At 40.2% G+C, this 22,092-nt stretch overlaps 2 protein-coding genes across 3 annotated transcripts; both read right to left on the minus strand.

Annotated features, from left to right (window-relative positions):
• Window positions 1-7,999: 7,999 nt before the first annotated feature.
• On the minus strand, window positions 8,000-12,956 carry LOC121559938 (GTPase IMAP family member 7-like). Of its 2 annotated transcripts, XM_045219673.1 has the most exons (4): window positions 12,312-12,956; window positions 12,100-12,181; window positions 10,850-10,939; window positions 8,000-10,229 (listed from the first exon to the last, which is right to left on the minus strand). In XM_045219673.1, the coding sequence occupies exons 2-4, from the start codon at window positions 12,137-12,139 to the stop codon at window positions 9,343-9,345; spliced, it is 1,017 nt and encodes a 338-aa protein (XP_045075608.1). In that variant the 5' UTR covers window positions 12,140-12,181; window positions 12,312-12,956; the 3' UTR covers window positions 8,000-9,342. The 2 variants fall into 2 exon arrangements, with proteins under 2 accessions (XP_045075608.1, XP_041728903.2); XM_041872969.2 differs by having other exon boundaries at window positions 10,850-10,936; window positions 12,100-12,956.
• A 4,081-nt stretch (window positions 12,957-17,037) lies between these two features.
• On the minus strand, window positions 17,038-18,521 carry LOC121559935 (GTPase IMAP family member 7-like). The gene is made up of 2 exons (XM_041872965.1): window positions 18,440-18,521; window positions 17,038-18,173 (listed from the first exon to the last, which is right to left on the minus strand). Exons 1-2 carry the CDS (start codon window positions 18,519-18,521, stop codon window positions 17,395-17,397), a joined length of 861 nt encoding a protein of 286 aa, XP_041728899.1. The 3' UTR covers window positions 17,038-17,394.
• Window positions 18,522-22,092: the final 3,571 nt, after the last annotated feature.

Raw genomic sequence — 22,092 nt, forward strand, 5'->3', positions numbered from 1 at the left:
GATTCCACTACGCGGATAGCTTTTAACAGCTAGGACCACTATTTCTTGTCCCGGAATCCCGCTTAACTGACAGGTTAAAGTCTGCTTGAAAGAGCCGCTAACCTAGCTAAGCTGCTAGCCATCAAGCTAACAAAGTTATTCCAAGATGGCTTTTCCAATGGAGCCCTCTTTGTCTGGAGAAGTAAATGAACGGTAGGAGTTGTATCTGCTACTCTTTGTTTCGGGACAAACTGGATCACTCAGAGTTCCAATTCAGCAATTATTTGGCTTGAGGTGGCTTCCTTGATCACGCAGGTCGCCAGCCTACATAAGAAACTGGGGAAAACGCAGAGTGGAATGTTTACCTTTTCCACGCCGGTGGCTGGACGGCGTTCGTGCTTGTTGGATGCATCTCCGCTTTGTCGTTTGTCGTTATCCGACTGGCCAGTGTTGCCCGGAGTTCGTTCGCAAGGGGAGCCATCTACTGCCTCTCCTCCCCCATCTGATAGCGGAGTCAAAGGATTACACAAGAGGAGCATGGCGGTCACGAGCTGTGGAAGCCGAAGACAGCGGCCTCCCACAAAACAGTCTACCCTCCTAACAAGAGGCCCGGAGCGGATACAATCAATGAATAGTTTCGCAGCCCTGGAGCCTGCTCTTCCTGCACCTTCATCGCTGGGGGTACCTATGTCTGCGGCCGCTGTTTCTACTCATACTCCTTCCCCTACGATTAAAAAGTCAACGTCGGCAACCTTCCGTCCCTGCTCTTGATCGAGCGGGGCTTCTCCATCTGTCGGAGGCCTACACCAGGCGCCAGGAGCTACGGGTCAAGTTATCCTGCCTCTCGTCCGTCCTTAAAGGGTTCTCCGAATCCTGTGAAGCGTGGGAGTGGGCGGATTTCCTCTTCCGTCTCGCCAGCCGTGATTTTGGGCAGCTCCATGGTAAGAAAAACTGGTGCAAAAACATTGTCCTCTAGTAAATTACATTGCTAAGCTGCTCCCGAATATACTACGCCAGGAAATGGACATCGATTCTATCATAGTCCATGTGGGTTTTAATGACATTATGAAGGGCAGCTCTGAACAGTTGAAACTGGATTTCAAAGAGCTGATTGACTCTCTGCTAGACACTAATAAAATACCCATCATATCTGGCCCTGTGCCCTCGCTGAATCGTGGCATTGAATGCTTTAGCAGGATTATTTCTCTTCACAACTGGCTACGTGATTATTGCAGCTCAATGGGTGTAACTTTTGTTGACAATTTCTATACCTTTTGTAACCAGAACACGTTTTATAAGGAGGATGGATTCCGCCTGAATCATTTGGTTCCTGGATCCTTTAACAGCATTACATGTCTGCGTTGAGACAATAACTTATCAATAAACCAAGCCCAGCTCAGTTAATCCCTACCATTGTGTCGCTGAGTCATCATAATGCTTTAGCAAATGTACATTATACCAGGGGCATTGGAAGACACAATGTAAGTAACTAACCTGAATGCCTCTGCTGATCCTACAGCTATTGTATGCAGCAATCACGTGCTTATGAACTAGATTTATGCTGTTAGCACAGAGGCGGAGTGCCCTAGTAGGAAGTCCACTGTGTGCAGCTCACCCTGCATGAACATAAATAACATGAGAATATCAACTTCTGCTATGCTTCCCAGTAAAAAAAATGAAAACAAGCAAGCATCCCAGAAAAGTGCTCAAAATAGCCCACGTTACCATATGTAGCTTAAGAAACAAGGTTCATGAAATTAATAACTTGCTAGTAACAGATGACATTCATATTCTGACTATCTCTGAAACTCACTTAGACAATACATTTGATGATACAGTGGTAGCAATACAAGGTTATAACATTTAGAGAAAAGACAGAAATGCCAGTGGTGGAGGTGTTGCTGTTAAAAAAAATAATTTAAAAAAATGTATGCACGCATGACTGTAAGTCGCTTTGGATAAAAGCGTCTGCTAAATGGCATATTATTATTATTATTATTATATTATATTCAGAGCCTCATTCCTGTACAGATTAGAGAGGCTCTCATGTTAAATAAATCATCCACATGTATTGATCACATCTTTACTAATGCTGCAAAAATGTGCTTGAAAGCAGTATCCAGATCCATCGGATGTAGTGATCACAATATAGTAGACATATCTAGGAAAACCAAAGTTCCAAAGGCTGGGCCTAATATAGTGTGTAAGAGGTCATACAATAAGTTTTGTAGTGATTCCTATGTTGTTGATGTAATTAATATTTGTTGGTCTGTGGTGTGTAATGAGGAGCAAACAAACACTGCACTTGACACATGAAATTGCTTATTGCAGTTACTAATAAGCAGGCACCCATTAAGAAAATGACTGTGAAAACTGTTAAATCCCTGTGGATTGATGAGGAATTTAAAAATGGTATGGTTGAGAGGGATGAGGCAAACGGAACGGCAAATTAGTCTGGCTGCACAACCGATTGGCAACTGTTCTGCAAATTGAGAAATAATGTGACTAAACTGAATAAAAAGAAGAAGAAACTACACAATGAAACAAAGATAAATGATATAAAGAATGATAGTAAAAAGCTTTGGAGCACCTTCAATGACATTTTGGGGAAAAAGGCCAACTCAGCTCCATCATTCACTGAATCAGATGGCTCATTCATCACAAAACCAACTGATACTGCCAACTACTTTAATGATTTTTTCATTGGCAAGATTAGCAAACTTAGGAATGACATGCCAGCAACAAATGCTAACACTACACATCCAAGTATCTTTGACCAAATTATGAAAGACAAGAATTGTAATTTTGAATTCCATAAAGTGAGTGTGGAAGAGGTAAAAAAATTAAAAGTGTTGTCTATCAACAATGACAAGCCACCGGGGTCTGACAACTTGGATGCAAAATTACTGAGGAGAATAGCGGACGATATTGCCACTCCTATTTGCCATATCTTCCATTTAAGCCTACTAAAAAGTGTGTGCCCTCAGGCCTGTAGGGAAGCAAAAGTAATTCCGCTACCTAAGAATAGTAAAGCCCCCTTTACTGGCTCAAATAGCTGACCAATCAGCCTCTTACCAACACTTAGTAAAGTTTTTTTTTAAATAGTGTTTGACCAGATACAATGCTATTTTAAAGTAAACAAATTGGCAACAGACTTTCAGCATGCTTATAGGGAAGTACATTCAACAAGCACAGCACTTACACAAATGACATCGCTCGTCCATATATGTATATATTCTTAGTTCATTCCTTACTTAGATTTGTGTGTATTGGGTATATGTTGGGAAATTGTTAGATATTACTTGTTAGATATTACTGCACTGTCGGAGCTAGAAGCACAAGCATTTCGCTACACCCGCAATAACATCTGCTAAACACGTGTATGTGACGAATAGAATTTGATTTGATTTGAATGACTGATGATTGGCTAAGAGGAATTGATGATAAAAAGCTCATTCAGTGTCCTCGGTTCTTGAACTTGGACCTTCAGTAGTTTGTTCTGGTGTCAGTCACTATCAACAGATATGAGAACAAACCATAACATTCGGCATCAAGTCTAGTGACTATCAACCTGCACCTTGAGTGTCACAAATAGAACCCTGGAAATCATGTTTATTACAGAAACTCTAAATATGCTAAACATTGTGTTGATCACTCTATACTAAATATGAGCTTTAGTGAACTTACATTTCCCCGTTGGGTTTGTGTTGTGGGAGGTACATGTGTATTTAGTCCAAAATGGCACCCTGTTCACTTTATAGTGCACTAGGGCCCTGGTGAAAAGTATTGCAATATAAAGGGAATATTTGTGCCATTTGTGCCGATGTGTTTCAGACAGTCCTTCCTGTTTGGATACCTAACCCTTACCACAGGTGTATGGAATGTTTGCTTTGTTTTGAAGTCATCAACATGATGCAATGACTTCCCTCACAGTCCTTCTCATCACGAGGTGTGTTTTGATGGAATGACGTCCTTCTCATCACGAGGTGTGTTTCTAATGTAATTTCCAGCAAAAGGTGTGGCAACGTAGCCTGTGTACCCGGATTCTATTTCTTTGTGCGTAACAGTCAGTTTAGCTTTCGAAACATTTGCTTAGTGATTTGTTGAACAAAACGAGTTCCAATATTTGCATAACCCTTGTGATTTAAGGATATCTCTGAGGGTTTTTGAATCAGGATAAAACCCTCTTATCTTTTCGAGCTCATTAATGATAGAATGTTTATATGTGACCCGTTTCAAGAAGCTAGGCACTACTTCACTACTTTTTGGGCAGAAATGCCTCCTGGAACATGTAAACTTTCATGTGCCTTAATAACCATCTGCAGATACGAATAAAATGGTTCAATTACGAACCTAGTCGGTTTAGCCATGGAAAAAGACAGGAACCTTCCCGCTTGCCATGATTGGCTGAGATAATGGATTGGCTGGACATGCCGAGAGATGAGTTCGGAATGGTCTGCCATGTAGCACGCTTCTGTCTATAAGGTGAGCTGCTCATTATTTGAAGATAATCCTTTCTACCGCAGCTTTTTTGAAAGATATAACGTTAGCAATGGACTGCTCTCAAAAACATTGCTGCTTTGAATTTAGCAGGCGCTATAGACAAAGATCAGTGGGAAAAAGTTGTGATGGACTACTACTACGGTCAGTGTGAACTGGAGTGACTTGACACAAAGCGGGCCAAACTAATTTAGTAATAAAGTCATTTTCAATGCAAGTTAAAGCGTACTGTTAGTTAGCTAGCAAACGTTAGCTTGATGGCTCGCTAGCTAACGTTACTTGTATGATCTGTGTAGTAATATTATTAGTATCTCAGAAATCCATTTGGATTGCTAGCTATAGCCTAATGTTAGCTAGCTAGCTAACATTGAACCTAGTTAGTTAGCTTGAGCTACCTGCAGACTCCACTTCGCCAGAGGATTACCATCAAGTTAGCCAGGTGTGTCTGGGGCTGATTACGGCCATCCATTATATTTCATGAACATGTGTACATGTCTAGACAATAGTGACCCATCAACATAGCTAGATATGGCTGAGGGGTGGTTATAGCATTTCTTTCACATGACCCATCAATTTAGACAAGTGAGAATCATGAAATAATTATAAAATATTTATAAAATATTTTTATCTGGACACTTTCTATTTTTGATATTGCTACTATGCAAATATGCAAGTAACCATTTCACTGTACCATTTACACCTTCTGTATCCTGTGCATGTGACAAATACAAACGATATAGTGTGTGTTTACCAGAGACAGTAATGTAAAGAACAACATGGGAAGTAGTGCTTCAGCACCCCACAAAAAAATATAAATAATGAATACATTTTTCTCACAGGGCCTTCAGTAGTACTGCATTAGCAGACTGATATAGCACGGGCAAAAATATTTTTTCAGCACCCTCCCTTGAAAATAATATATAAAATAACATTTAAAAAAACACAAACTGCACCCCACCCCAAAACTACTTCCTGCAGCTACGACCCAATAGTAGAACCATCTTCCCTATGATGACAGCAGAGTCCCTGTCAATCTTCCATGAAGGCCTGATTCACGCAGTCTCCTCTGAACAGTTGATGTTGAGATGTGTCTGTTACTTGAACTCTGTGAAGCATTTATTTGGGCTGCAATCTGAGGTGCAGTTAACTCTAATGAACTTATCCTCTGCGGCAGAGGTAACTCTGGGTCTTCCTTTCCTGTTGTGGTCCTCATGAGAGCCAGTTTCATCATAGCGCTTGATGGTTTTAGTGACTGCACTTGAAGAAACGTTCAAAGTTCTTGAAATTTTGCGGATTGACTGACCTTCATGTCTTAAAGTAATGATGGACTGTCGTTTCTCTTTGCTTATTTGAGCTGTTCTTGCCATAGTAGGGACTTGGTCTTTTACCAAATAGGGCTATCTTCTGTATACCACCCCTACCTTGTCACAACACAACTGATTGGCTCAAACACATTAAGAAGGAAAGAAATTCCACAAATTAACTTTTAACAAGGCACACCTGTTAATTGAAATTCATTCCAGGTGACAACCTCATGACGCTAGTTGAGAGAATGCCAAGAGTGTGCAAAGCTGTCATCAAGGCAAAGGGTGGCTACTTTGAAGAATCTCAAATATAAAATATATGTTGATTTGTTTCACACTTTTTTGATGATTGCATATGTGTTATTTCATAGTTTTGATGTCTTCACTATTATTCTACAATGTAGAAAATAGTAAAAATAAAGAAAAACCCTGGAATGGGTAGGTGTGTCCAAACTTTTGACTGGTACTGTATATTGTTTGTATGTATGTGTTGGGCTTTAGCTGAGATTATTCTTTACAGAGTCAACTACACTGAGTGTACAAAACATTACATAGACTGACCAGGTGAATCCAGCTGAAAACTATGATCCCTTATTGATGTCACCTTTTAAATCCACTTCAATCAGTGTAGATGAAGTGGAGGAGATAGTTAAAGAAGGATTTTTAAGCCTTGAGACAATTGAGACATGAATTGTGTATGTGTGCCATTCAGAGGGTGAATGGGCAAGACAAAATATTTCAGTGCCTTTGAACGGGGTATGGTAGTAGGTGCCAGGCGCACCGGTTTGAGTGCGTTAAGAACTGCAATGCTGCTGGGTTTTTCACGCTCAACAGTTTCCCGTGTGTATCAAGAATGGTCCACCACCCAAAGGACTTCCAGCCAACTTGACACGACTGTGGGAAGCATTGGAGTCAACATGGGCCAGCATCCCTGTGGAATGCTTTCGACACCTTGTAGACCATGCCCCAACGAATAGAGGTTGTTCTGAGGGCTAAAGGGGGACTGACTCAATATTAGTAAGGTGTTCCTAATGTTTGGTACACTCAGTGTATATTTGTCCAGGGCTCAATTGTTCCTTGACTAGCACAACTGTCGATAATTCTAATGTTATAACTTCTAATAGTTACTGTATCCACTGGTGAATTGGGAGAAAGTGAGGTGAACAAAACTTAAAAGTTGATGGTTCGGATCACAGGATGCCATATTTTTCCATATTCTGTTCCAGTTAAAGGGTTGTTCAGATTCAATTAGATCTGTGGACCATATTTTTGTAATGGCTAGCTCTGAACATGAGCTTTCCAATAGTTGTTTATATTTTATTTATTTATTCACTTTTATTTATTCAGGGTAGCCCAAATGAGACCAGGGTCTCATTCCCGATGGTGCCTTGAATACAAAATGTTCTCCCAAACAGGAAGAAAAACGAATATTACAAGAAGAATAAAAACAATCTCAACAAATAAAACTACAATCAATCAAAACAACTGCAATCCGCCTCCCGAGTGGCGCAGCAGTCTAAGGCATTTTATCGCAGTGCTAGAGGCGTCACTACAGACACAGGTTCAATCCCGGGCTGTATCACAACCGGCCGTGATCGGGAGTCCCATAGGGCGGCGCACAATTGGCCCAGCGTTGTCCAAGTTAGGGGAGGGTTTAGCCGGGGGGGGGCTTTACTTGGCTCATCGCGCTCTATCGACTCCGGGCGCCTGCAGGCTGACCTTTGTCATCAGTTGAACGGTGTTTCCTCCGACATGTTCGTGCGGCTGGCTTCCGGGTTAAGCGGCGGTTGTTAAGAAGCGCGGTTTGGCGGGTCATGTTTTGGAGGAAGCATGACTCGACCTTCGCCTCCCGAGCCCGTTGGGGAGTTGCAGCGATAAGACAAGATTGAAATTGGTGAGAAAAAGGGAGTAAAAAAACTACAAACTAACAAAACTACTGCAATCCTCAATGAATTCATTCAACACCAGAGTCCTAACCTACCCTAGAGGCACCAGGGAATCAAGGAAGTTTGTCGGTTATTCCAACAATGGGGGGCACTAACACTAAAGGAGGATTTACCTAAATTGGTCGAGACCAGAGGAACCTCAGGAGCTAACTAATCTTACGAGCGGCTTTGATAGCTCATTCTTTCATATGTTAGCAACGAAGTTAGGTAAGTTGGAAGCTTGTGTAGTAGAGCTTTGTAAACAAAAAGGGAGTAATGAAGTGATCTATGGGACTTTAATGTGGACCAGCCAACCTTTTAATACAGGATGCAGTGGTGAGTATTAAAACTGTCACCTGTGATAAAGCGAAGGGCGCTATGGTAGACAGCATCCAAAGGTCAACAGTTGGAGCAATGGCATACATAACAGTGATGTCTGCATACAGATGACTAATACAAGTTTTAACAGATAGACCAATATTATTTATATTAATAGTAAAGAGAACAGGTCCCAGTACCAAGAAACTAGACTTGACACCATCAGAAATAACACATTGAGTCCTGTCTGACAGATAATTCTCAAACCACTTTCAAGAAGCCTGATTCAGGCCTATTTCAGTCAACCTTTGAATTAGTGTGATGGTCAATAGTGTCCAAGGCCTTGGAAAGGCAGCACAATAATTTTTCTGATCTAAGCAATTGAACACATCTAAAACAAGCATAGCAGCTGAAACTGTGTTATGTCCAGGTCTAAAACCGGATCGGTGCACATTAAGAATAGAGTGAGAAGTAAAAAAAGTTCTTAGCTGACAGTTGGCCAGGGATTCTAAACTTTGGAAAGGCAAGATCATTTGCAAATTGGACGGTAGTTATCTAAGTCAGAAGGATCTCCTCCTTTATGTGTCGTTTTCCAGACCTTCGGGATAAACAATTGTAAAGTTAAACTATATCAATGGTTCTGTGATAAGTGAAAGTAAGAAGGGATTATGTGAATCACCCTCTATGGATTTGTTTGACTTTTTTACAATCTTTAGCAAAGTACTTAGTACATCATAGACATCAAATGGTTGGAATGAAAATAAAGTATGTGAGTCTGTTAGTGCATCATTATCTACAAGGTGAGGTGACTAGAGGACTCTCTCCAGTAGAATGATATGCATTTTCAGAGATTATCCTTTCAAATATTTGGCCAGCTGAAGCAAAATGGTTTTTAAAAGTACCACAAATTAAATTGTTAAATTAAAAAAGGGTTGCCTGGTAATGTGTATGTATCTTTCAAATCTCTGAATGTCCTCAAACCATTACTGACCACATCGGCAAGGGTACGGCTTCCACATTTGGACCATTGGGGGGATGCAAATGACCGCCCTCCACATAGCAAGGCATAATATCCAACATCTGATCTGAGGCTTTTGACCATTATTTTTTCTTAATCATTGTTGGGAAAAAAAGTGATCCAGATCAGATGTTGGGTACTATATTTATTGAATAGTATATGAATCCTATTAATTAAAAGGGACAATTTGGGCGCAATAAATTAGCAAAATTTCTCAGAGATCAAATTATATTTATATTATATAACAAAATAATTAATCTTCATTTCAAAACAATCTGAGATGGTGGATGTGGAAATCTTACTCCTTCTTCTCTTTTGAGGTGGAACCTGATTTGAAATAGGTGCCCATGCATTCATAACCTTTCCAAGCGGCTACTGCAGCCCCTGCTGCTAACGACACCGGAGAGCCGTACACGGCTCCCAACCCCAATGCAGCCATACTGGCAAGCGCTGACCAGTTGCATTCAGTCAATTTCTCTTCTCTTCTTCTGCTTTCTTCCTCCTTCTGTCTCCTCTCTCTCTTTATCTTCTCCTCTTCCTGTCTCTTCCTCTCCTTTTCCTCGTTGATCTTTCTCTGAGCCTCCTGGTACATCTCGTTGGTGTAGTGTTGTCCTCCATTCCTCTTCACCATCTCCTCTATCTTCTTCAGCAGCTCTGGGACCTGAGTGTTGTCTCTTCTCTTGTCATTATTTAGGGAGTGATATCTGCCCCCACAGATATTGATGAGTTTCTGTAGCTCTTTGCTCTTAGCCAGAAACTCCTCCACTGATTTGCCCTTCAGTTGATCTCCATGTGTGAACAGCAAGATGGTGTACATTGAAGCTTCTTCTCCAAAGTTCTCCTGGATCCACTTCACAGTGTTCCTCTCCTCCTCTGTGAACCTCCCCAGTCTGATCACCAGCAGGAAGGCATGAGGTCCTGGGACTGACATATAGATGGCCTTTTCTATTTCACCTTTCATCTCTGCTTTAGACATTGTTGTGTCATAGAGTCCCGGGGTGTCGATGACATCAATCTTCCTCCCATCCACCACTCCACTCTGTTTCTCACACTGTGCAGTTACAGACACTGGAGAAGCCTCCACTTTAAACACCTTTTTACCCAGGATGGTGTTTCCTGTTGCACTCTTCCCTGCTCCAGTCTTTCCCAGCAGAACTATCCTCAGGTCAGAGGGCTGGCCTGAAACTGTGGAAACAGACAAGAAATGCTTGATTTGATAGTGGGTGTCTTGATAAAAGGCTACTGAAAACTCTGTGTATTTCCATGCATATATGTATGTGTGTGTGTGTGTGTCTGTATGTGTGTCTGTGTCTTTCCTGGTTGAGGGTTGACAAGACATTAACTGCTTTTCTTCAAGTCAAATAATCAAATAACATTTAGCTCATACACCCATATATATCCCACAGTACATGCCACCAGGGGTCTCTTCACAGTCCCCAAGTCCATAAAAAAAAAAAAAGATTAAACAACTTGTCATGGAATGGCGGGAACTGTGAAGGGACACAAACACAAACACACTCATATTTTTTTCTTGTATTGTATTATTATTATTATTATTATTATTATTATTATCATTATTATTATATATATTTATGTATTTATTTGTGTGACTGTCCTTGTCCATCAGTGTTGTGTTATTTGTCATGTTTTTTGTTTTTTTGTTGACCCCAGGAAGAATATCTGCTGCCTCTGCAAAAGCTAATGGGATACAAACAAACAAGTGTGTAGTGTGTGTGTGTGAGTGTGTAGTGTGTGTAATGTGTGTGTGTGTGTGTGTGTGTGTGTGTGTGTGTGTGTGTGTGTACCTTGGCATTGACCAGTGAAGTCTTGCAGACAGAGTATCAACAGGAACAGCATCTTCAGAATCCTTCCTCTTCCTTGAGCCGTTACTACTACTGCAGCCAATCAAAAACATGGAAACAGATGACGACCTCATTACAAAATTCAAAGTCCACATTTCTTCGGTGACTCATCCCAGAATGTTTGGCAAAGTTCCAACGTTTACAGATGAGGATGAACTAAATTATATATTTTTCTCAGCTATTTGACATTCAAACAATAAAAACTATAAAACTATAAACTATAAAAAGAGTAATGATATGTGGTATAACTGTCGATAAACAAAGTACATTCCCTAACAACGTAGCCTACATCAGGTGGACATAATGTACTCATATGGTATCAAATGACGATCTAAACATGGTTATTATTCTACCGTTGCCTGGCTGCTACGTGTCAAGACCAGATAGACCAGTTAGACGTCGTGTTCCCATTAACATCACAGCTACTGTGTAGACAGACAGGAAAAGTTCAAACAATAATTAAGTGGAATCAGTATAACTGAAACCAGCGCTTAATGTGTCGGAACACAAAGCGTGCATTACTCTGCTCAGACGTTGCTGACGCCAGATCTTACAACGCCTGGATAGGTATTTTACATATCAGCTAACCACATCATGTGTTTTAGCAATCTGTCAGTCAACCATTGGTTGACGCATGCAACGTCTAAGCAGTGGAACGCGACCTTAGTCAGTACTGACAGAAACCTGCAGGTGTGTCCCTCACAGCAACAACCTGCTATAAGATGGTTGTTGACCCAAGATCGGCCCCCTTGAACAAGATACAGTATACTACACTAAAGTCTAACCATGTTTCTCCTTTCACTGTTCTACAATATTAAAACGTGTATAAATACAAACATACTGTACAGCATAATGTGGGCCTGTGTAGCTCAATTGGTAGAGCATGGCGCTTGTAACGCCAGGGTAGTGGGTTCGATCCCCGGGACCACCCATATGTAAAAATGTATGCGCACTTGACTGAAAGTCGCTTTGGATAAAAGCGTCTGCTAAATGGCTTATTATAATGTGATTGTTAATAGCTACATATTGATTTGATGATAAGTGATGTAATCATATGATTATTTATGCATAAATGTTAACAGACCTGGTATCAATAAAATGTCTACTTTATATTGTGCGACAGTTATTCAAATACTGTAGAGTAGATTGTTGTACAAAATGTAATTAGTAAGGTAGTTAAGTTGAATACTCACTTTTAGTGTGGTTGCACAGATCTGTTAATTGTTGTTCCATGTTGTCACTGAGAGAGCTGAAGCAGCGCCCAATGTGCTGCACCTTACATTCTGTTTAGTTTCATTTTCCCAGCATCTAGTCATTTCAAGCCAATGAGAGAGTGTTGCTAGGCAAACATTATTCTACTTAGGATAGGCAGAGTCTGAATTCTGATTGGGTGTCGCTGTTTCACCTTACATTCTGTTAAGTTTCATTTTCCCAGCATCTAGACATTTCAAGCCAATGAGAGAGTGTTGCTAGGCAAACATTATTCTACTTAGGATAGGCAGAGTCTGAATTCTGATTGGGTGTCGCTGTTTCACCTTACATTCTGTTAAGTTTCATTTTCCCAGCATCTAGACATTTCAAGCCAATGAGAGAGTGTTGCTAGGCAAACATTATTCTACTTAGGATAGGCAGAGTCTGAATTCTGATTGGGTGTCGCTGTTTAACCTTGGCTGCTTGCCAGAATCAGAAGCTAGGCCACATCTATGGGTAAAATGAAATGTGTTGGACACATAGACATCTCCTTCTGGGGGAGAAAAAAATGTAAAAAAATGAAATAACAAATGAAACTGCATTTTCAAATGTAGCTATATACTGTAGTTGTAACTTTATAGTTGCCTAGCCTGGTCCCAGATCTGTTTGTGCTCTTTCCAACTCCATAGAGTACCACAGTATGAGTCATAATACCCATAAAACCTAGCTGTCAAACAGGGAAATGGTTCCAATTGTTTTTTCACCATTTAATTTAGAAAACATTACTTTACTTGACACCCAGCATCATAATACATTATGACACGGTCATAACCATGTCATAATATGTCATAACAGCTGACATACCTTGTCATAACCTGTCATAATATGGTCATAACACTGTCATTACATATATGTAGACCTGTTGTGACATATATAGCATTATTTTATGGGTGGTTATGACACCTACATAAGAAACAAAGAGTATATACATGAAGTGTAGAACAAGATCAATTCATTTAATTATAGTCTTGTTGACAATATGGAAAAATCATACAACACTGGAGACAACTGTCACCGTTTCATTTATCTAAAACACTTTTATGAAGACTACTTAAGGATGGCTAACTGCTAAATTATATTTTTATAGATTATTATTATTATTATTATAGAATTATTCAAGACACAATCAAAGTAGAAATGTCTTGCTCAACTAGGCTTCCTGCATAATGGCGGGCGGCCGCCAGCAGGCTCAACAGAATCTCCGTCCACAACTAGGGGAGGATCCTGCCGGGAGGATCAGCCCCCAAAGATATTCAGAATTATGAGTGTTTTGCTTCAGAATCTCTATATAAAAACTTGGTAACTTCCCGTGGTATCCTGCTCTCTCTGAAATCGAAATCATACAAGTCTGCATGCTGTTGTTTCAGACCTGGGTCTCTGTCTTTCGTTCACACAGGATGGAACAGCTATACAGATACTTTACTTGCCTGATACACCACCTGCATGATACACCGCCTGCATGATACACCGCCTGCATGATACACCGCCTGGGTCTTCTACCTCTCTCCACCTTTCCTCCATTTTCTCTGTGTGTTTATTGTAAGTGTATAAACAAATATTTTTGAAGTAATCTTTGTGATAAGCTAATGTATCTTGGCAAAAACTGTATGTAAAATGGAACATGTTCATATTTTGTGATATTTTCACTAGGTTCAATGTAAGTAAAAAAGGCAATTAGCAAGATCATTTTAGTCATCAATCTATAACGTGCCTTGGATTGAAACCAGCCAGTATGTCTATAGAGTGTGATCATTCACCATGATTGTCCTACTAAAGGCTCCACCACTACAGCCTTTCTTAAACTAGTTTGTGCCAGGGACCAGCAAGGCCTTCTTCCTCTGGGGACCACTTCGGTAATAAGTGATGCAGTGGTCTAAGGCACTGCATCGCAGTGCTAACTGTGCCACTAGAGATCCTGGTTCGAATCCAGGCTCTGTCGCAGCCGGCCGCGACCGGGAGACTCATGGGCGGTGCACAATTGGCCCAGGGTAGGGGAGGGAAAGGCCGGCAGGGATGTAGCTCAGTTGATAGAGCATGGTGTTTGCAACGCCAGGGTTGTGGGTTCGATTCCCACAGGGGGCCAGTATTTAAAAAAAAATGTATTCACTAACTGTAAGTCGCTCTGGATAAGAGCGTCTGCTAAATGACTAAATATGTAAAAAATGTTTAATCAAGGACTAGGTTTAATCTGTGTCTGGGACACCAGTTTATAAATGTAAAGTCACAGATCAGGAGGGAGCATGTAGTCTGAGGTCAGTCGATGTTCATTCAACCACATTTTGACTCAATTAACCCTAGTCAGGATTAAACCTACTCTTGGATTCATCTAATCTGTGAAAACTAAATGACTAAAATGTAAATGATTGACAATCACTTTTTCTTCTTATTTATTCCCAATAGTTTATCCTCTAGAACTGGGGACAAGCTGTGATGCCCCGTAAACATTGTGACGTATTTTATTACGCCATAAGTTTTGCCCCGCTACTGAACCGACAAGCGTAGTGTTTGTAATGCAAGATAGAAATCGCATTTATTTTTGGGGAGATTAACAAAATATGACATGTTTTGTATAGTTACTTTTTCTTTAACTTGTTTCTCTAACTTTATAGCAAGTCAAGTTATCTTGCTGTGCAGAGCAGCTAGCTAGCTAAAGGCTAGGCTAGGTGGAAGAAACCACTGTAGATAGAGACCTCAACCTAATAATAATTATAATAAACAAACGTCATTACCATCACAATCAATTTAAACGGGAGGCAACAGGCATATAATATCATTGACTTAGCAGCCAATGTGTATTATTTAACATTACTATTAAAATAGTACTTACTTATAGGAATGGGTAATTGTTTACAAGTTGCTAGCTATCCCATAAAGCCATCACATGAAAACCACATATGTGATTTGTTTCAGGAAACTAGGCGTATGTCGCGGGTCACTTCACAGGAGAGCCATTTGAACGGAAACCTTTTTTTTACATCTTTTTTTTATTATCAAAATGTGTTTTTGGGCAGAAATGCCTTCTGGAACATGTGAACTTTCATGTGCCTTAATAACAAACTTGTATGCCATCTGTAAATACGAATAAAATGTTAAATTACGAGGCAAGTTGGTTTAGTCAAAGAAAAAGACAGCAACCTTCCCGCTAGCCATGATTGGCTGAGTAAAACTGCGGAAGTGTTGCTCTCCACACTTTCTAGAGGACTGAGTTTTGAAATCAGTGGAATTAGAGTATGATAGCTAAGGAGATTGAGAAAACACCGGCGCAAGGTAACGGAGTGCTTATGGGTAATGGGAACAAGGCTTGAGTCTATTCATTATGCAGCCACTGCTTTCCCTGGCGACAATCAGATTGTGAAGGGAAGTAATCCTTGAATTTGAGAAGATGTGATCCCATCTATTTATGCATGTGATCCATATCCACATCACCCTGGTCATGTGATCCATATCCACATCACCCTGGTCATGTGATCCATATCCACACCACCCTCGCCATGTGATCCATATCCACATCACTACCATTTAATACTATATATATCCCCACTAAATACATACACTACCATTTCATACATACTATATATCCCCACTAAATACATACACTACCATTTAATACATACTATATAGCCCCACTAAATACATACACTACCATTTAATACATACTATATATCCCCACTAAATACATACACTACCATTTAATACATACTATGTATCCCCACTAAATACATACACTACCATTTAATACATACTATATATCCCCACTAAATACATACACTACCATTTAATACATACTATATAGCCCCACTAAATACATACACTACCATTTAATACATACTATATATCCCCACTAAATACATACACTACCATTTAATACATACTATGTATCCCCACTAAATACATACACTACCATTTAATACATACTATATATCCCCACTAAATACATGCACTGCCATGTAATACTATGTATCCCCACTGAATACATACACTACCATTTAATACATACTATATATCCCCACTAAATACATACACTACCATTTAATATGTACTATGTATCCCCACTAAATACATACAGTACCATTTAATACATACTATATATCCCCACTAAATACATGCAGTACCATTTAATACATACTATATATCCCCACTAAATACATACACTACCATTTAATACATACTATGTATCCCCACTAAATACATACACTACCATTTAATACATACTATATATCCCCACTAAATACATGCACTGCCATGTAATACTATGTATCCCCACTGAATACATACACTACCATTTAATACATACTATATATCCCCACTAAATACATACACTACCATTTAATATGTACTATGTATCCCCACTAAATACATACAGTACCATTTAATACATACTATATATCCCCACTAAATACATACAGTACCATTTAATACATACTATATATCCCCACTAAATACATACACTACCATTTAATACATACTATATATCCCCACTAAATACATACACTACCATTTAATACATTTTACATTTTTACATTTTAGTCATTTAGCAGACGCTCTTATCCAGAGCGACTTACAGTTAGTGAATACATATTTTTTTTTATACTGGCCCCCCGTGGGAATCGAACCCACAACCCTGGCGTTGCAAACGCCATGCTCTATCAACTGAGCTACATCCCTGCCGGCCATTCCCTCCCCTACCCTGGACGACGCTGGGCCAATTGTGCGCCGCCCATGAGTCTCCCGGTCGCGGCCGGCTGCGACAGAGCCTGGATTCGAACCAGGATCTCTAGTGGCACAGTTAGCACTGTGATGCAGTGCCTTAGACCACTGTGCTACATACTATATATCCCCACTAAATACATACACTACCATTTAATATTATATATCCCCACTAAATACATACACTACCATTTAATACATACTATATATCCCCACTAAATACACCTCCACTAAAATAAACATGGTCAACACCGTTCAGAAACGGTCCTGATTTGAGTTGAGGAACGTTGTAACTATGGTGATGAGAGGGTGATTGTGTACAGTGCAGCAGGAGTTTTGTGTTAACATTTTCCGCGGTCACACCCTGCCAGGGCCATCCTGCCACATGGCTCTATAATCATATAGCATATAGCATATATAGCATATCTATAACATTGCAAATGGTTTTGAAAGAACTGTTATATCATTCAGTAAGTACCGTTGCCATATGTAGTGAAACGTTAAGACCAACTGAACGCACCCCTGGTGTTTTAAACGCCTAGCATCTCCTTAGTGCATTCAAACCCTTGGCTGAGGCCTGCGGTTATACCTGCTGCCACCAATACTGGTGACGCATAAAACATCCCTAGTCCTGTTGTAGCTAGACTGCCGTACGCTGCCAGTTTACAGTAAAACATAATCTCCTCTCTGATCTTTCTCTGAGTCTCTTCATAGTCAGCACTGGTGTAGTGTTTCCCTCCATTGTACTCCACCATCTCCTCTATCTTCTCCAGCAACTCTGTAACCTGAGTGATGTCTCTTCTCTTGTCATTGATTAGGGAGTGATATCTGCCCCCACAGCTGGTGACAAGCCGCCGTAGCTCTGGGCTCTGTGTCAGAAACTCCTCCACTGATTTCCCCTCCAGTTGATCTCCATGAGTGAACAGTAAAATGGTGTACATTGAGGCATCTTCTCCAAAGTTCTCCTGGATCCACTTCCCAGTGTTCCTCTCCTCCTCTGTGAACCTCCCCAGTCTGATTACCAGCAGGAAGGCATGAGGTCCTGGGACTGACTCATAGATGGCCTTTTCTATTTCACTTTTCATATCTTCTTTAGACATTGTTGTGTCATAGAGTCCCGGGGTGTCAATAACATCAATCTTCCTCCCATCCACCACTCCACTCTGTTTCTCACACTGTGCAGTTACAGACACTGGAGAAGCCTCCACTTTAAACCCCTCTCTCCCCAGGATGGTGTTTCCTGTTGCACTCTTCCCTGATCCAGTCTTTCCCACCAGAACTATCCTGAGGTCAGAGGACTGGCCTGAATCTGTGTTAACAGACAAGAAGTGCTTGAGTTGATAGCGAGTGTCTTGATACAAGGCTACTGAAAACTGTGTGTGTGTGTGTGTTTGTCTGTGTGTGTGTGTAGTCCTCTGTAGCTCAATTGGTAGAGCATTGTGCTTGTAACGCCAGGGTAGTGGGTTCGATCCCCGGGACCACCCATACGTAAAAATGTATGCGCACATGACTAAAAGTCGCTTTGGATAAAAGCGTCTGCTAAATGGCATATTGTATTGTTGTGTGTGTGTGTACCTTGGCATTGACCAGTAAAGGATTGCAGACAGAGTGTCAACAAGAACAAAGTCCTCAGAGTCGTCCCTCTTCCTCGTTCCATCTCTGTTACAATGGCCAATCAAAAACATGGAAACAGACGATGAACTCAACAATGTCCATATGAACTAAATTAGAATTTCTTCTCGGCTATTTCACTTTAAAACAATGTGAACTATAAAAAGAGTAATGCTATGTGGTGTAACTGTCGTAAAACATAGTACATTCCCTAACAACGTAGCCTACATCAGGTAAACATACACATAAATCTAGGCTACACATTTGTGTTAATATGAGAGCAGGGTTTACTGATTCCATGACAGATATGAGAGCAGGGTTTACTGATTCCATGACAGATATGAGAGCAGGGTTTACTGATTCCATGACAGATATGAGAGCAGGGTTTACTGATTCCATGACAGATATGAGAGCAGGGTTTACTGATTCCATGACAGATATGAGAGCAGGGTTTACTGGTTCCATGACAGATATGAGAGCAGGGTTTACTGATTCCATGACAGATACGAGAGCAGGGTTTACTGATTCCATGACAGATATGAGAGCAGGGTTTACTGATTCCATGACAGATATGAGAGCAGGGTTTACTGATTCCATGACAGATTGAGCCAACAACATTGTTGAGATTAGTAGTGACCAGGGCCCGTAGGAGTGCTGACCTAGCATCAGTTTTGACTTTTAGATCATAATGAATAAGATTATATGGACAGATCCTAGATCAGTACTCCTACTCTGAGATGCTTTGTGGATACGGGCCGTGATGGGTTGACAGTCACTGGACCTGGGTTCTAGTGGGCTCACTATGTTAGTTTACATAAATTATTATTTGATAACGTATATTTGGTGATCTAGTTGTTAGTTCTTGTTGCTGTTCTTTTTAAGGATTTTACAGGGTATGATGAAGGCCTTTCAGTGGCCTGGCCTGTAATTCTCGTCACACAATATCTGAATACTTGGTCAGATGAAATCAGGGAAAGATATTGCTGGATGAATATCTCTTTTAATCCCTTGATGACTAACAGGTTCAGACCCATATCAGGACTGACTTAACAGAAGTAGGCTAGCACTGCTGATGAATATTAGGGTTTCATCTATCTTTTAAAATAATCAATATATGCAATCAATAATTGTATTTCTTTATTGGGCTTTTATTAATTTCCAAATGATTAAGAACCAAAGTTTGATAATTGCGTCAAGGAACATGATCCATCACCAAAGTCCTTCCATCTATACACATTAGAATAGTTTTATCCTCCCAATGTCTTTATGAAAAGTAGATTCATAGCCTACACATGGTGCCTCCCAGTTAGTCAGGGGCTCCACCAGTTCCTGACCAGTCCTGTTGTAAACCATATCACCGCCCCCGTCAACCCTCCCATGACAACACCCCCAAAACCACCTGTCAGGACCCCCATCAACAACCCCGTCACTATGGCGACAAAGAGATTCACTGCCTGTCCTCCTTCCTCCACTGGAATCTGTAGCCTCCCTCTCCTCCACCTCATTGGACCGCACTGCCAAGAGAAAGACACACCCCTCTTTACTCACAGGGGAAAACAGTCACCAAGGTGGAATAGATCTATGTTCTTTGAGGGAAGTGTATGAAAAATAACCTCCTAAATACTATATTGTATTTTACTGTATTGTATTGTATTGAATTGTACTGTATTGCACTATACTGTATTGTATTGAACTGTACTGTATTGCACTATACTGTATTGTATTGAATTGTACTGTATTGCACTATTCTGTATTGTATTGAATTGTACTGTACTGTATTTTACTATTGTGAATAAGTATAATTAAGTAAATGGCACAGATCATTAATCAACGTATTTCACAAATCACCGCTAGATGGAGTGCTTTCACTAAAAGACTGAAAAGGAGCTATTTCTATGGAGAAAGATGATGTAGCCACTAGACACTGATCTGAGGTCAGCTTTGTGTTTGGGGCGTATAAATAAGCCCTGACAGGATTGGATAGGATAGGTGCCATCAAGGTGTAGAAATGCCCACATAGCCTTTCAAAGAGTAAGGTGGAAATACAGTATCGCTTTAATACAGGTCCTAATGGTTATCCTAGGATCAGATTACCCTGACTAAATACTAACCAAACCATTAAAGATGCAATATGCAGAAATCGCTCTGCCATTTCCTGGTTTCTAAAATTCTAATAGTTTGCCTAATTTCAGTTTATGTGACAAAACAAGCAGTCGTTGTGTTGAGAATCATTGTACCATCTAAACTGCAGTGAAATATATTTTCCATAACCAAAATGTTTTGTATTTTCAGCTGTTTGAAGCTGGTGTACAAAACCGAAAGTAAAAGACGCAAAAAAATAAACTTAAGAACGGGAAGCATGGAAACAGTGCACATAGAACAGATCTACCGCTTCTTAGACTTGCTTTCAATGAGAATGAAAGATCTATAACTCACATTTCTATGTGAATTTGGTAGGGTTGTCCCAAAAAGTATTATTGTAACTTTAAAGCGCTAAACCATACAGTTGAAGTCGGAATGTCTCTCTCTCTCTGTCTCTCTCTCTCTCTCTCTCTCTCTCAATTCATAATTATTGGCATGGGAAACGTACAGTTGAAGTCGGAAGTTTACATACACCTCAGCAAAATACATTTAAACTCAGTTTTTCACAATTCCTGACACTTAATACTAGTAAAAATTCCTTGTCTTAGGTTAGTTAGGATCACCACTTTATTTCAAGAATGTGAAATGTCAGAATAATAGTAGAGAGAATGATTTATTTCAGCTTTTATTTATTTCATCACATTCCTAGTGGGTCAGAAGTTTACATACACTCAATTAGTATTTGGTAGCATTTCCTTTAAATTGTTTAACTTGGGTCAAACATTTCTGGTATCCTTCCACAAGCTTCCCACAATAAGTTGGGTGAATTTTGGCCAATTACTCCTGACAGGGCTGGTGTACAGTGAGGGAAAAAAGTATTTGATCCCCTGCTGATTTTGTACGTTTGCCCACTTACAAATAAATTATTAGTCTATAATTTTAATGGTAGGTTTATTTGAACAGTGAGAGACAGAATAACAACAAAAAAATCCAGAAAAACGCATGTCAAAAATGTTATAAATTGATTTGCATTTTAATTAGGGAAATAAGTATTTGACCCCCTCTCAATCAGAAAGATTTCTGGCTCCCAGGTGTCTTTTATACAGGTAACGAGCTGAGATTAGGAGCACACTCTTAAAGGGAGTGCTCCTAATCACAGCTTGTTACCTGTATAAAAGACACCTGTCCACAGAAGCAATCAATCAATCAGATTCCAAACTCTCCACCATGGCCAAGACCAAAGTGCTCTCCAAGGATGTCAGGGACAAGATTGTAGACCTACACAAGGCTGGAATGGGCTACAAGACCATTCGCCAAGCAGCTTGGTGAGAAGGTGACAACAGTTGGTGCGATTATTCGCAAACGGAAGAAACACAAAATAACTGTCAATCTCCCTTGGCCTGGGGCTCCATGCAAGATCTCACCTCGTGGAGTTGCAATGATCATGAGAACGGTGACGAATCAGCCCAGAACTACACGGGAGGATCTTGTCAATGATCTCAAGGCAGCTGGGACCATAGTCACCAAGAAAACAA

The sequence above is a fragment of the Coregonus clupeaformis genome, unplaced genomic scaffold (assembly GCF_020615455.1).
Source record: "Coregonus clupeaformis isolate EN_2021a unplaced genomic scaffold, ASM2061545v1 scaf2610, whole genome shotgun sequence".
Classification (NCBI taxonomy): Eukaryota; Metazoa; Chordata; class Actinopteri; order Salmoniformes; family Salmonidae; genus Coregonus; species Coregonus clupeaformis.